Source organism: Anastrepha obliqua, chromosome 1, assembly GCF_027943255.1.
Source record: "Anastrepha obliqua isolate idAnaObli1 chromosome 1, idAnaObli1_1.0, whole genome shotgun sequence".
Lineage (NCBI taxonomy): Eukaryota > Metazoa > Arthropoda > Insecta > Diptera > Tephritidae > Anastrepha > Anastrepha obliqua.
In genome coordinates this window covers 91237572-91250400 of record NC_072892.1, presented here as the reverse complement: position 1 = coordinate 91250400, position 12829 = coordinate 91237572, and the positions used below count along the sequence as shown (strand labels likewise).

At 37.4% G+C, this 12829-nt stretch overlaps 1 protein-coding gene across 1 annotated transcript; it reads right to left on the bottom strand.

Moving 5' to 3' along the window:
* Positions 1 to 2353: 2353 nt before the first annotated feature.
* Positions 2354 to 6403, bottom strand: LOC129235914 (uncharacterized protein K02A2.6-like). Its single transcript, XM_054869991.1, has one exon. The coding sequence runs from the start codon at positions 6401 to 6403 to the stop codon at positions 2354 to 2356; it is 4050 nt and encodes a 1349-aa protein (XP_054725966.1).
* Between the last annotated feature and the right edge of the window lie 6426 nt (positions 6404 to 12829).

Here is a 12829-nt window from a genome sequence, read left to right as displayed (position 1 = left end):
GCCATTTCGCATTCTGGTGGTGGCATGGCGTTGTCGCGCATTGCAGCTTTTTATCACTACGGTTCTCGGCGGCGATGTTGTCGCTGGCTACGTGATTCTTTAGCATTTTTGAACCACTGACTGGCTAGCTGTCATAGTTAACGGCCCCTGGGAAGTGGAATTTATTTATCGTTGCAGAATATTCTTTTGATGTTTTAATGCATCTTCAGAAAGTCATTCATTCAAGAAATTTTATCTTTATGTGATTTGCAAACAAAAACCAAAAAAATATATGAATGATTTAAAGTTTTGCAAGTGTTTTTAAGCTTGCAGAAGTCAATGACATTTACCTGTTATGTTGATTATTGCAATAGTAATAATTTTTGAGAAACCGATTTACTAGCCCATTAAGTTTTAGCCTAGTTTGAATTGGCTGGATTTTTTTGTAGACACTAGGCTCACGCCTTGCGTTTGTCGCAATCACATGGATTTCATGAACATATTTGCATTGATTCGTAATATAGTTAAGATTTCTGTTATGTCTTTGATAAGTCCTTGTAGAATTACTTGTGCAAACTCTTTTTTACTAACTTCAGCATTCTAGTGGGTGTTTTTTTTTTACCTAAAGCCTTTATCTCTATATATATAATTGGCGCTTAAACCCTTTTTGGGTGTTCGGTCGAGCCACCCCTCCTATTTGTGGTGTGCATTTTGATGTTGTTTCCCAAATGGAGGGACATGCAGTTTTAAGCCGACTCCGAACAACAGGTAATTTTTTTACTGGGGAGCTTCTTCATGGCAGAAATACACCCGGAGGATTGGCATTGCCAGGCGAGTGGAGACCGCTATTAGAAAAACGTTTTCTTCATATTGGTGTTTCACGAAGTTTCGAACTACATTCTCCGAATGTCGAGTGGTACTCACGCACCAACCCATTCGGCTACTACCGATGCCTTTATCTAGGATGCTTAAAATTCTGAACGCTCATCATACAGGAAAGTTCTCGTTATCTGCGTTTTCAATTGCTTGCCTTTGTGTGAATTCAAGTTTTTACGTTTGTATATGTGTTTCGTAGATTTCTAATATCACATTACTTTTAATAGTGGGAAATTCTATAACTAAGTTTCTAAAAATTATTAAAGAAAATCTTCAAAGCCCTTTTGATATTAGGCGCCTTTGATTCGTCACTTCTCTATTCGCCAAGTTTGTGCTCTGCTCGCTTGACGAGAAAGTTGCAAAACAACAACAAAGTTATCGAAAAAGATTCACCGATAACGAGTATGGTTATCCATCATAAAACTGGTATAACTTACTATTTTTAATCCCGCCAAATCTCTTTTTGCTGGTATTAAGCAAGTTTGATTAGACCGGGTTCATCTGGAGAAAATATCGTTGCTTCAAATTTGCGCAGCCTCTTTTGATGTTTCCGTCGAGTTTATAAACCTTGCGATTGTTAGTTTTTAGTTTGCAGTCAGCAACAAAATTGAGAAGAACGAGAACACAAAGGGTATTGATGGAGCACTAGCATTAGAAGTAACGAGTTGAATCCCTGTATAAACGCGGTCTTACTTTGTAATACTCATTAAGTGCTTCCAAACAAATATAGTTTTAGCAGCTCTTTTCCAGTGCTACCAACGTACGTTTATTTATACCAGTTACTTCATCTATTCGCCACTGGCTAACGCTTGGGGAATCAAAGAGGCCATTTTCACTACTAAATATAAGCGTAATTCACAAAATTGGTTAGCAATAGCTAAATTGAAAAACAAACAAAAAATTGCTACGAATCCTTCAAGTTTATTAGTTAATATAGCTTGACTCTTTTCATAGTGTTGCATATCCCTAAAACTAATTATCAATCACATATTCATTACAAAAAAAAAGTAATTAAGTAATTATACTACTAAGATTTAATTATGTATATCTATCGGTTTGCAAAACCGATAATTCCAGTAAATCTGAGACATCTCAACACATAAAAATATCAAAATATTTATTCATAAATTTATTACCCAATATAATTTAAAAATCTGGCGAGTGTTGTCTTCTCCCAATTCTGCAATAACTTTTGCAGAATTTGAAATAAATATCAACTGTGGTTAAATAAAATATTTTGCAAATCTATTTGACTTTGTGACTTGTTGTTATGTTTGCTGTATGTGTATACTCACGCAATTCGGCTGCCGTTGAGATATACACGCATTGATTGCTATAAACTTAATGACTCTTTATTTCTAATAGATATAATTCAGCATTGCCAAATGTACAAAAGTTATGTCAAATATATCATATAATAAGGTTAGTTCACACTGAGAGAATACAATTCATTGTTGTTAGTAAATTTTAATTTGCATATACAACATCATCCTCCGCTTTAATTGCGAAAATCTTCAGCTTGGTAGCGGTGTACCGATCTACGAATACGGCCACTTCGACGCACTTCTAGTGGACTTCTTGGTTGTTCCTGAGAATGCTCATTAGCAGTATCCACCATAGTATCAGGTAGCAATATATTGGTAACTGAATCAGTTTTTCCTCTGCTGTCTTCAACTGGTTTTGCGTCGTTCACAAGGCGAAATTTCATTTGATTTTGATGTCGTTTAAAGTAGCCCATACTAGTTCTTACTACGTACATGACTTTCCCAAGATGTCTGTCCACGACCCCTTTTAACCATTTTTCTCCGCGGCCGTAGTTGCGAATGTAGACACTTTCGTTAGGTGAAAATTTGATTGAAGTTTGTTTAAAGTCAGTTCTGTCATTTTCCACTGAAAACATTTGCGAAAAGAGAGTACGTGCAGGACGACCATGTAAAAGATGTGCTGGTGATATGCCTTTTGCGTTTGGCATAGTGCGATAGGATGAAAGAAATTTAAGAACCGATTCGTTTACTTGCAAGCCGTCATCTATGTTCTTTTTTACAGCTGTTTTAAAAGTACGCACAAATCTTTCAGCCAGTCCATTAGAAGGTGGGTGAAACGGTGCAATCGTGATGTGCTTAATAGCATTTTGGTGACAGAATGTTTTGAACGCATCGGCCGTAAGTTGTGGGCCATTGTCACTTACTATAGTTTCTGGCAAACCCTCACTAGCAAAAAGGGTAGTTAATGCGAAAATCGTTGATTCCGTCGTTGTATTTGCTAGTTTGTAAACAAATGGAAATTGCGAGAACGCGTCTATGCACAGAAGCCACATAGAACCAAATACCGGACCAGCAAAATCAATGTGAACCCTCTGCCAAGGTGCTTGTGGTTCAGGCCAGTTTGAATATTCCCGCCGATCACTTGGACCCGCTAGTTTGCAGTTTTCGCATCCAGCTGCTATTCTCGCTATATCATTATCGATGCCATCCCACCAACAATGTTGTCGTGCTAGTTGTTTCATTTTTACCACACCCCAATGTCCATCATGAAGCCGACGCAAAACTTGATCACGTAATGAGTATGGAATAGTAACCCGTGTGACATCACGCTGTAATAAAATCAAGTCATTTTGAGTAATCAAGGACAACTTACGATTGAAATATGGCCGGAGATCCTGGTCGTTTGGACTCAACTTATGCGGCCATCCTTTCTGAATATGTTTTTTAACTCTTTGAAGTATTTGGTCACTGTTGGTGCTTTTCCGTATGACCTCAATATCAATTGGCGTTTGAAGAGCGACAACTTGGTTAATTTCACCATTGTCGAAGTCTTCATCTGGACCCGATGGTAACCTCGATAACGCGTCAGCGTTTGCGTGATTTGTTGTTTTTCGGTATTTTATTTGAAATTGGTACCCCATGAGCGTAATAGCCCATCGCTGGATACGTTGAGCCGCCATTGTTGGGAGGTTTTTATCGGGACTAAATATGCTGACTAACGGTTTGTGATCCGTGATCAGCGTAAACTTCCGCCCGTATAAAAACTGGTGAAATTTTTTAACTCCGAATATTATCGCCAAGCCCTCCTTTTCGATTTGGCTATAGTTCTCTTGGTGTCGGTTGAGTGTTTTGGAGGCAAAGGCAATCGGCTGCTCAGTCCCGTCTGGATTGATGTGTGAAAGCACGGCTCCCACCCCATACGATGATGCATCAGTGGCCACGACTATAGGTAAGTCTTCTCGAAAATGAGCCAACATCGTAGCTTTAATGATGTGCTGCTTTAGCAAATTGAACGCGTTTTCTTGTTCGAACTTCCACTGAAATGACGCCCCCTTTCGCCTCAATTTGTTCATGGGTGCAGCGAGTTGAGAGTAATTCGGAATAAAATTGTGGTAATAGTTTATTTTACCCATAAATGCCTCAAGCTCCTTCAAGGTTTTGGGCCGTCGTAAGTTCTTCACTGCTTGAATACCAGATTCGTCGGGCAGAATGCCATCTGCGCTTATTTCACGCCCCAAGTAAGTTAATTTTGTTTTTAGGAACTCGCATTTTTCCTTTTTGCATCTTATGCCCGCGGATTGGAGTATATGCAGAACCTTGGCTAAGCGTTCAATATGTTCTTGTTCACTCGCACCGGCCACAATGATGTCATCGATATAATTTGCACATCCGTCGACTCCACATAATAGTTGCTCGAGATGTTTCTGAAACATGGCTGGCGCGCTTGCTACCCCATACGGTAATCGCTGGTATTGAAATAAACCGAGCGGTGTGTTGACCACCAGCACTTTTTTGGAATCTTCATCGAGCTCCATTTGTAGGTATGCATCACGCAAGTCTATTTTAGAAAAATATTTACCGTATCGAATGGTATGCAATAGGCACTCTCTTGTGGGTAGAGGGTATTGATCTACATCAATCTGCTGGTTAACACCTTTTTTAAAATCTCCACAGATGCGTATCGATCCGTCCGGTTTTGTTGCTAGGACGATGGGGGATGCCCAGTCGCTGAAAGTTATTTGTTTCCAAATACCTGCTTGTGATAACCGTTGAGCTTCATCTTTAAATTTTGGTAATTGAGCAAAAGGAATTGGCCTACTTTTAATGAACTTAGGCACTGCATTCTCCTTAAGTCTGATCGAGGCTTTGACTGACTTCATTGTACCAAGTGCTGGAGTAAACACGTCCGCGAAGGTGGACAAAATTGTATGTAATTTTGCGTTCGACTTGGCGGTCACGCTATCAACTTGCACAATTTTAAAGCCTAATTGTTCAAATAAATCTACGCCCAATAGATTGTTTGAACCACGCACGTTAGAAACAACAAGAGGCAGTATTTTTTCTACTGACCCGTATTGTATTTTGGCAGCGATTTCTCCTAAAGTTTCTATTTGCGTATGACCGTACCCATATAGTACACGCGAGCATTGCTTTACTGGCGGTTTATTTAACATTTCGTAAGTGTCTAGTGTTATAACTGAGACTTCCGCGCCCGAATCCATTTGAAACCGAGTCTCTTTTCCATTGACCACAATTTGAACAAACTGTTTCTTACTTTTGTTGCTAGCTGCGCTAGCTACCGAAAATGCCGTTGAAATGTAATCTATTTTGTCACCTTTCTCACCTTTGATGTTTTTACTCCCTTTATTCTGCTTTTGTTCCTGCTTTTTTTCATTCGATAAACACACAGCTATGATATGGCCTGTTTTACCGCAGCCTCTGCAAACAGCGCTTCTAAATTTGCAATCATCACGATTATGTGAAACTCCACAACCTGTGCATGAACGGTATTTTGATTTTTGGTTCTTTTTGTTTTTGTTACGCATGCTAAATTTTTCTGTGTTTTTCGTTGTCATCGAATAAATTCCGTTGCTGTCTATTGCATTTGCAGTGTCCGTTCTGTCTTTGATTGTACTTACTGTTTTCGTTGTTGTTTCAAATGACTCAGCGATTAGCTGAACTTCTGCCAATGTTGGTTGTTGTTTTTGTAATGCAGCTGTACGAACTGCATCATGCGGTGACTTCAAAATTAATTTGTCCCTAATCATATCGTCTGAAAAATCATGTAGACAATTTTCTTTTTTACAAACAAAATCACATTGCCGGGCTATGCTTCGTAGTTCGGCAATCCATTCTTTATATGTACGATTACCCATTTCAGCCTTATGAAATTCATAACGAGCTGCAACTACATGAACCTTTTCCTTATAAAACTCCGTTAGTTTTGCAGAAAGCTCATTAAATGTTTGCTTCTGTAACTCGTCAACGCCGACAAGCTTTTTGAGGGTTTCGTATGCGTCACTGCCCAACCAAGATAAGAAAAATGATTTCTGCTTGTTGGCGTCAATTACCGCGTAAGCAGAGAAGTGTTGTTTTAGTTGCTCCAAGTATGAGTCCCATTTCTGGTGTTGACTGTTGAATTGAACAAATGCTGGAACGGGAGTGCTATCTTGACCTGGAGACCGTTTCGCAAAGTTGTCCATCCACGCCTTCTGCTCCTTTAGAACGTTCATTGTGAAGACACGTTGCTCCTCCAACAATTTCTTGTAAAATTCTTCAGCCATTGTAAAAGTTAAAAATTTTCCTCGTCGCCAGTTGTTATGTTTGCTGTATGTGTATACTCACGCAATTCGGCTGCCGTTGAGATATACACGCATTGATTGCTATAAACTTAATGACTCTTTATTTCTAATAGATATAATTCAGCATTGCCAAATGTACAAAAGTTATGTCAAATATATCATATAATAAGGTTAGTTCACACTGAGAGAATACAATTCATTGTTGTTAGTAAATTTTAATTTGCATATACAACACTTGTCATTGAAAGTTGTGAAATGTATGTATGTATTTACGTGTAAGTAGCGATTTTCATTGCATGCATTTGTTTTTTTGCAAAATACTCGTAACTGTTTATCGATTGAAACTATAAAACTTTGAGCAGCTACAATAGCTTTTGTTATATTTTCACTCGTTAACTTTTGATCAATCTCTTCTAAACGCATAGCAAAACAGAATCTCTTATGCTCAGCACGCTCACGTTGACACACGAGAGCACATTTTAGCAAGCAATCGTAAACTTTCCATTGTTTTAAACAATAATAATTTATAAAAGATAAAATTTTCCACGAAACAAAAATACAAATAAGCGAGTATAAATCACGTTCACTTCTCTACATATACATACATGTGCAATACTATGCATTTATATGTAGCGGCGTTGCAAGTATTGGACCAAAAGAAAGTTTTGCACTTTGCTTAGACACTCGAAGTTCGCCACTTTTACTTCGTTATAGTAAAAAATTTTATTTCAATTGCAATGTCACCGATGGTTTTTTTACTGCATGAGCAGAGCTGGGATATTGGTCAATGCTTAAGGACAGAAGTTGGTCGAATTTCTTGCTAGTTCAAAGTCTTTCTAGTTGAGGGTGAAACTGTATAAGAATGAGTTTGAGTTTTGTGAGAAAAATATGATTTTTCCTGAAATACTTGTAGATTCGTATGCATTGATTTGCTGAGACATGTGTGAATGAAATTTGTAATATGTGGGACTTTTATATACAGGGTAGTTGATGAACTATGCTACTTGAAGCAAATCAGATAAGATTTTTGCAATTCATATATTATAGTATACTTTTCCTTTATTTCGATCAAGATATAACCCAATTTGATGTACAAAGTCCTTTCTAACAATTTTTAAAAAGTATATGACCCATGTGAGCCTTTTCATTACAGAGTTAAAGTGGAAATGACCCTAATTACACTGTGCAATAACACTGTGTGACAAAAAAAAAAATTAAATATACTTTTATGGAGACCTAGCACAACCTAGCAAAAACTAAGAAAAATGGTATAGGAAAAACTTCCAATACACCCCCAAAATCTCATTTTATGGCCATAAAACCGTTTTTCAGTAGGTTGATGTGAAGAATAACTCCTAACTTCGCAAATTTCCATCCGATATCGAATTTGCTTTTCTAGTTCGAAAGAACAAAAACAAGCCTTTTTGACAGTGTGTTGACATTTTTTCTGAAATGACAACTGACTAGACTGTAGATGGAAGTATTTGGAATTTTTTTTATTTTTTCTCTATTTTTTCAACTTTGACATAATTTTTACGATATTATCCGATATTGAGGATTTTTTTTAGTACCCTACTGTTATACTAAATTTAATTTTGCGTCGAATGAGCTATATTTGACTGTAATTGAATTAAAATTAATAGAATTGTGTGGGTTTTAAGATTTTTTCTTTTTTTTACTAGGAGATTTGGTATGCGTTTCGAAGCATGAAAATGATAACAAGTGTCATTATAAACACATAATATTTATTGGAGTATTGTGCAGTGCAGCACTGTACGGTATGGTACGGTGCGGTACGGTTCAGTACACAACGGAACTGGTTCCAAACTTAAAAATGCATTGGAAACGGCCCTTTGGAGTTTAGTATGGTACGGTACATTTGTCATTCTCTTCATCAGTTTTGAGTACTTCTCTGTAAGAAATTCGATCATCATCATTCATCTGAAGTCGTCATCGACTAAATTCCATTGTTTAAATCGAGAAGCGAGCGTTTCAGATTGTCTTCCCGATAGAAGTAAATCACGAGAAAGATCCTGAAAATCTGAATTTGATACAATGTGTCGTTCTGAAGACTTAGAACCAGACGGAAAGTACTCTTCATCATCAAGTTTATTGTTATCAGTTTGATCATCATCAGCAATGAGTTGAACTTCCTTCAGTTCCTGCAGTTGAGTCAATCATATCGTCCAAGACTACGGGGTTCTTAACAGTTGCAACATCAGTATACTTTATGTGCTTTCGAGCTTTATAATGATGACCGTTTACGTCCGTTTTATAAAAATAACAGTCATCTGGTTTATGATAAGGCCGATGATGCCACATCATCGGAGAATATTGAGCAATTCGACTTTTCTGCCAACGTTTTGATTTATATCTCTTGAATTTCAATGAAACAAACAATAAAACTTTGACGTTTTAATACGGTTAAATTATAATAACAAACTGCTTTTGTTAATCAATGTACAGTGTGAACTTTGGTACACTTGGGAGCTTTTTCATATTTCTATTGAAAAAAAAACAAAAGTGTGATAATATGTCAGATATTTTCATAAGTTTTAACCAGTTCTGTTGTATGCAGTACAGTACATATATACTCCAATAAATATTACGTATCTATAATAACGCATCAAAACAAGTCCTTATTCCCATCTAGCGTAAGATATACCTACATACCAAATTAGTAAAAAAAAAAATAAAATCTTAAAACTCACACAACTCTATTAATTTTAATTCAATTACAGTCAAGTGTAGCTCATTTGACGCAAAATTTAATTTAGTATAACAGTAGGGTACTAAAAAAAATCCTAAATATCGGATAATATCGTAAAAATTATGTCAAAGTTGAAAAAATAGAGAAAAAATAAAAAAAATCCAAATACTTCCATCTACAGTCTCGTCAGTTGTCATTTCAGAAAAAATGTCAACACACTGTCAAAAAGGCTTGTTTTTGTTCTTTCGAACTAAAAAAGCAAATTTGAAATCGGATGCAAATTGGCGAAGTTAGGAGTTATTCTTCACATCAACCTACTGAAAAACGGTTTTATGGCCTTAAAATGAGATTTTGGGGGTGTATTGGAAATTTCTCCTATACCATTTTTCTTAGTTTTACTATACCTACAAGTTGAACTAGGTCACTGTCGCACAGTGTAATTTCAGAGTACTTGTCTGTGGGTGGAATGAATTTGACTCAGTATGAAGGACCTAGACGCATATATTATATGTAGTAAAACCTTTAAATCGTTTTGCAATCTCAGTTAAATTTTTGTATGGTTGCATTAAGCTTGCAATTTTTTGCATGAGCGCTTTTGGAATAAGTGGAAAAAATAATTAAAATTCATATCGTAGTGAATGTGTATTTTGGAAATACATTTGTAGGACGTTTTAACCTATTAGCTCTCTCGCGAAAGGGTTGCTTAGACCCCTCTCTTGGAAAGTCCGAATAAAATGATATGTGACCTCCCAAAAATATTTCTCGCACAATTTTACTAGAGATATTATCAGACGAAATATTTATACAAAGAAAGTAAAAGTACACACTAAATAAAAAACCAAATATGTCCTCTTAAAATATGGTTAAAAAGGTACCATATGAACTGAAGAATGAATCAGTCGTAAACCAGGAATTGATTTTCTTGCACAGGTTTGCTAGTCAAAAAAACTTAACATACACTGCATTCCTTTATGGACCGATGAAAAAAAGATGTGTATAAATTTATATTTTTTAACGAAGATTATTACTTCTTTTGCAGCTAAGACTTGAGTATTTAAATAAAAAAACAACTATGAATTTATCTCGGCGGCTGCCGTAACCAAATCGATAGATGGGTGACTAAGAGTCGGTAGTGTCCAGGTTCGAAACTCCGGACACGAAACACCCAATGATAGAAACAGTTTTTTTAACACCGGCAACCCCTCGACAGTCAATGGCAGCTCTTCGAGTGTGTTTTTGCCATGAAAAAGCTCCTCATAAAAATAATCTGCCATTCGGAGTCGGCTTAAAATTGTTGACCCTACTAAGAGTGGGATAACATCAAGACGCACACCACAAATAGGAGGAGGAGCTCGGTCAAACATAAAGAGTGTAAAAACTATTTATTCGAATAAGTTATTAACCCTAAGCAAACTGCAGACTACTACACACTACTATATTTTGTCAAAAAAATATCGGGAATTGTTCATTTAAAAAGCGCGCGTTACACATATGTCTGCATTTGTTTTGCTGAAATGTTGATACAACTGTCCTCTATAGTGTCGCAGTCAACTGCAGGTGTGTTCTGCGATTTTCACATGGATAAAAATATCGAACAAGGAATTTGTCTTAAATTTTGTGTTTTGAACGGGATTTCGTATGCAGAATCGTTTTAAATGTTAGAGAAAGTTTATGGAGAGTGTGCTTTATCAAAAACACGGATCTACGAGTGGTATAGGGCTTTTGCAGAGAACCGAAAAGTCGTGGAAGATTTGCCCTGGTGTGGTCGCCCATCAACGTCTTCAACGGATGAAAACGTCGACAAAATCAAGGAAATGGTGCTGGAAAACCATCCTTCAAGTTTGAGCGGGGGAGTTCGTGACCTTAGCGTGTCTCACGAATCAATTCGCAACATCCAGTGGGCTTGAGACGCGTGGCTGCTCGACTTGTTCCAAGAGAGTTGAATTCCTTTCAAAAAGAAGAAAGTGGCAGAAGACATGCTTCATAAAGTGAATTCAGACCCAACGTTTATCCAGCGCATCATAACAGGTGATGAAATGTAGGGTTATGAGTCTGACATACAAACCAGTCAATAGACGTCTGATATGACTGAATGGCGCTATCCACATGAGTCGAAACCCAAAAACCACTCAAAGTCGGTCAAAAGTGAAAGTCATGCTACTCATGTTGTTGTGCACTCAGAATCTTAGAATTTCGTTCCAAATGGTTCTACGGTAAATAAAGAATATTATTTTGAAGCTATGCGACGTTTGAGAGAGAATGTGCGTAGGAAACGCCCAAATTTGTGGAAAGAAAACTCATGGAACTTGCAGCATGATAACGCACCGTCTCACAAGGCTGTACTAAAACTTGGAAGGAAAGATGTTCGGTTGATGGTCGGTATCATTACAGGACACAACCCATGGGGTCAGCATATGACCTCTATTGGAATCATTGAGGACACAGTGTGCCTGTCATGCTTGGAGTAGGCGGATAGCACTGATCACTTTCTCTGTGAGTGTCCTGCCTTTGCTAGTGAACGGCTAGGAGTTTTGGGTTCCGATGTCATAAGAATGAGTAATATTCATTCTCCGAAGCTGGAGGATATTTACAGATTTGCCAAAGAATCTGGAAAATTCTCACAAGGCTAACTATCTCTACCTCTGTCTCTATTCTTGCCTATCTCTTTCTCTGATACTTTTCTCCTTTCCTCCTTGACTATCTACCCCTTTCCAGAGCTTTAAATACAATGGGCTTTTTAGCGTGAGTGTTTCAGGAGCCACCAAATCTCCTGGTGCTCCTTGGCTCGGCCTTTTCAAATTTCAATTTCTCACAAGGCTCATATTGTAAACACTTTCTTGACCAAAACTTTTACTAATATGTATGATCGAACAACCACCGTATTCACCGGATTTATCCCCCTGTGACTTTTTCCTTTTCCGAAAATTTAAATTGCCACTCCGCGGACACCGCTTTGAGTCGATAGAGGCCATTAAGGACAATTCGCTGAAGGAGCTGAAGAAGATCTCTTCAAACGCGTTTAAAAGATGCTTTGATGACTGGACTAATCGTTGGCATATGCGTAATGCTTCGAATGGAGCCTATTTTGAATATTTTTTTCCTGGACGATTTTCTTTGCCAGTATGGTTAGACGGACGTCCCGAGCTCAGCTTCGGAACAGTGAACCCAACCGATTCATAATTTTTAATTTTTGCTTGGACTGTAGAATAAGTTCTACTTACTATTTCAGCAAATTTACTGAAGAACTTCCTGCAATCCACAATTTTACCAATTTTGACGTCATTTTCACTGGAGCACGTTGTTTTTTTTTTGTTAGACTCATTTTATTCAACTCCAACACAGTACATGCACTAGCTACAACTATTTTTTCAACCAGTTTTTTAGAAAAATGGATTGCATATTTTTGGATATGTACATACATATCTCTATTACAATCCCACTTAAAGTCTTGCCTAAATTGAGGTCTTGACAGTAAAATGAAAACAATTAACTTTCATTCTAAGGCTATTCCAATAACAGGTGTTACAGGTGAATGGATTGCGCTATCGAGAGATGATTAACGATTTTTATGGCCGGGATTGGATAGTAATGATCTAGACAACGTTATTTTCCAACAAGACGGCGCTACGTGTGACACAAGCAACGAAACCATTGATCTTTTACGGGAAAAGTTTCCGGACCGTGTTATCTCTCGAAGA

Bases quoted from the DNA above. Each gene is read 5' to 3' on its own strand.
- LOC129235914 (XM_054869991.1), bottom strand. From the start codon at position 6,403: ATGGCTGAAGAATTTTACAAGAAATTGTTGGAGGAGCAACGTGTCTTC.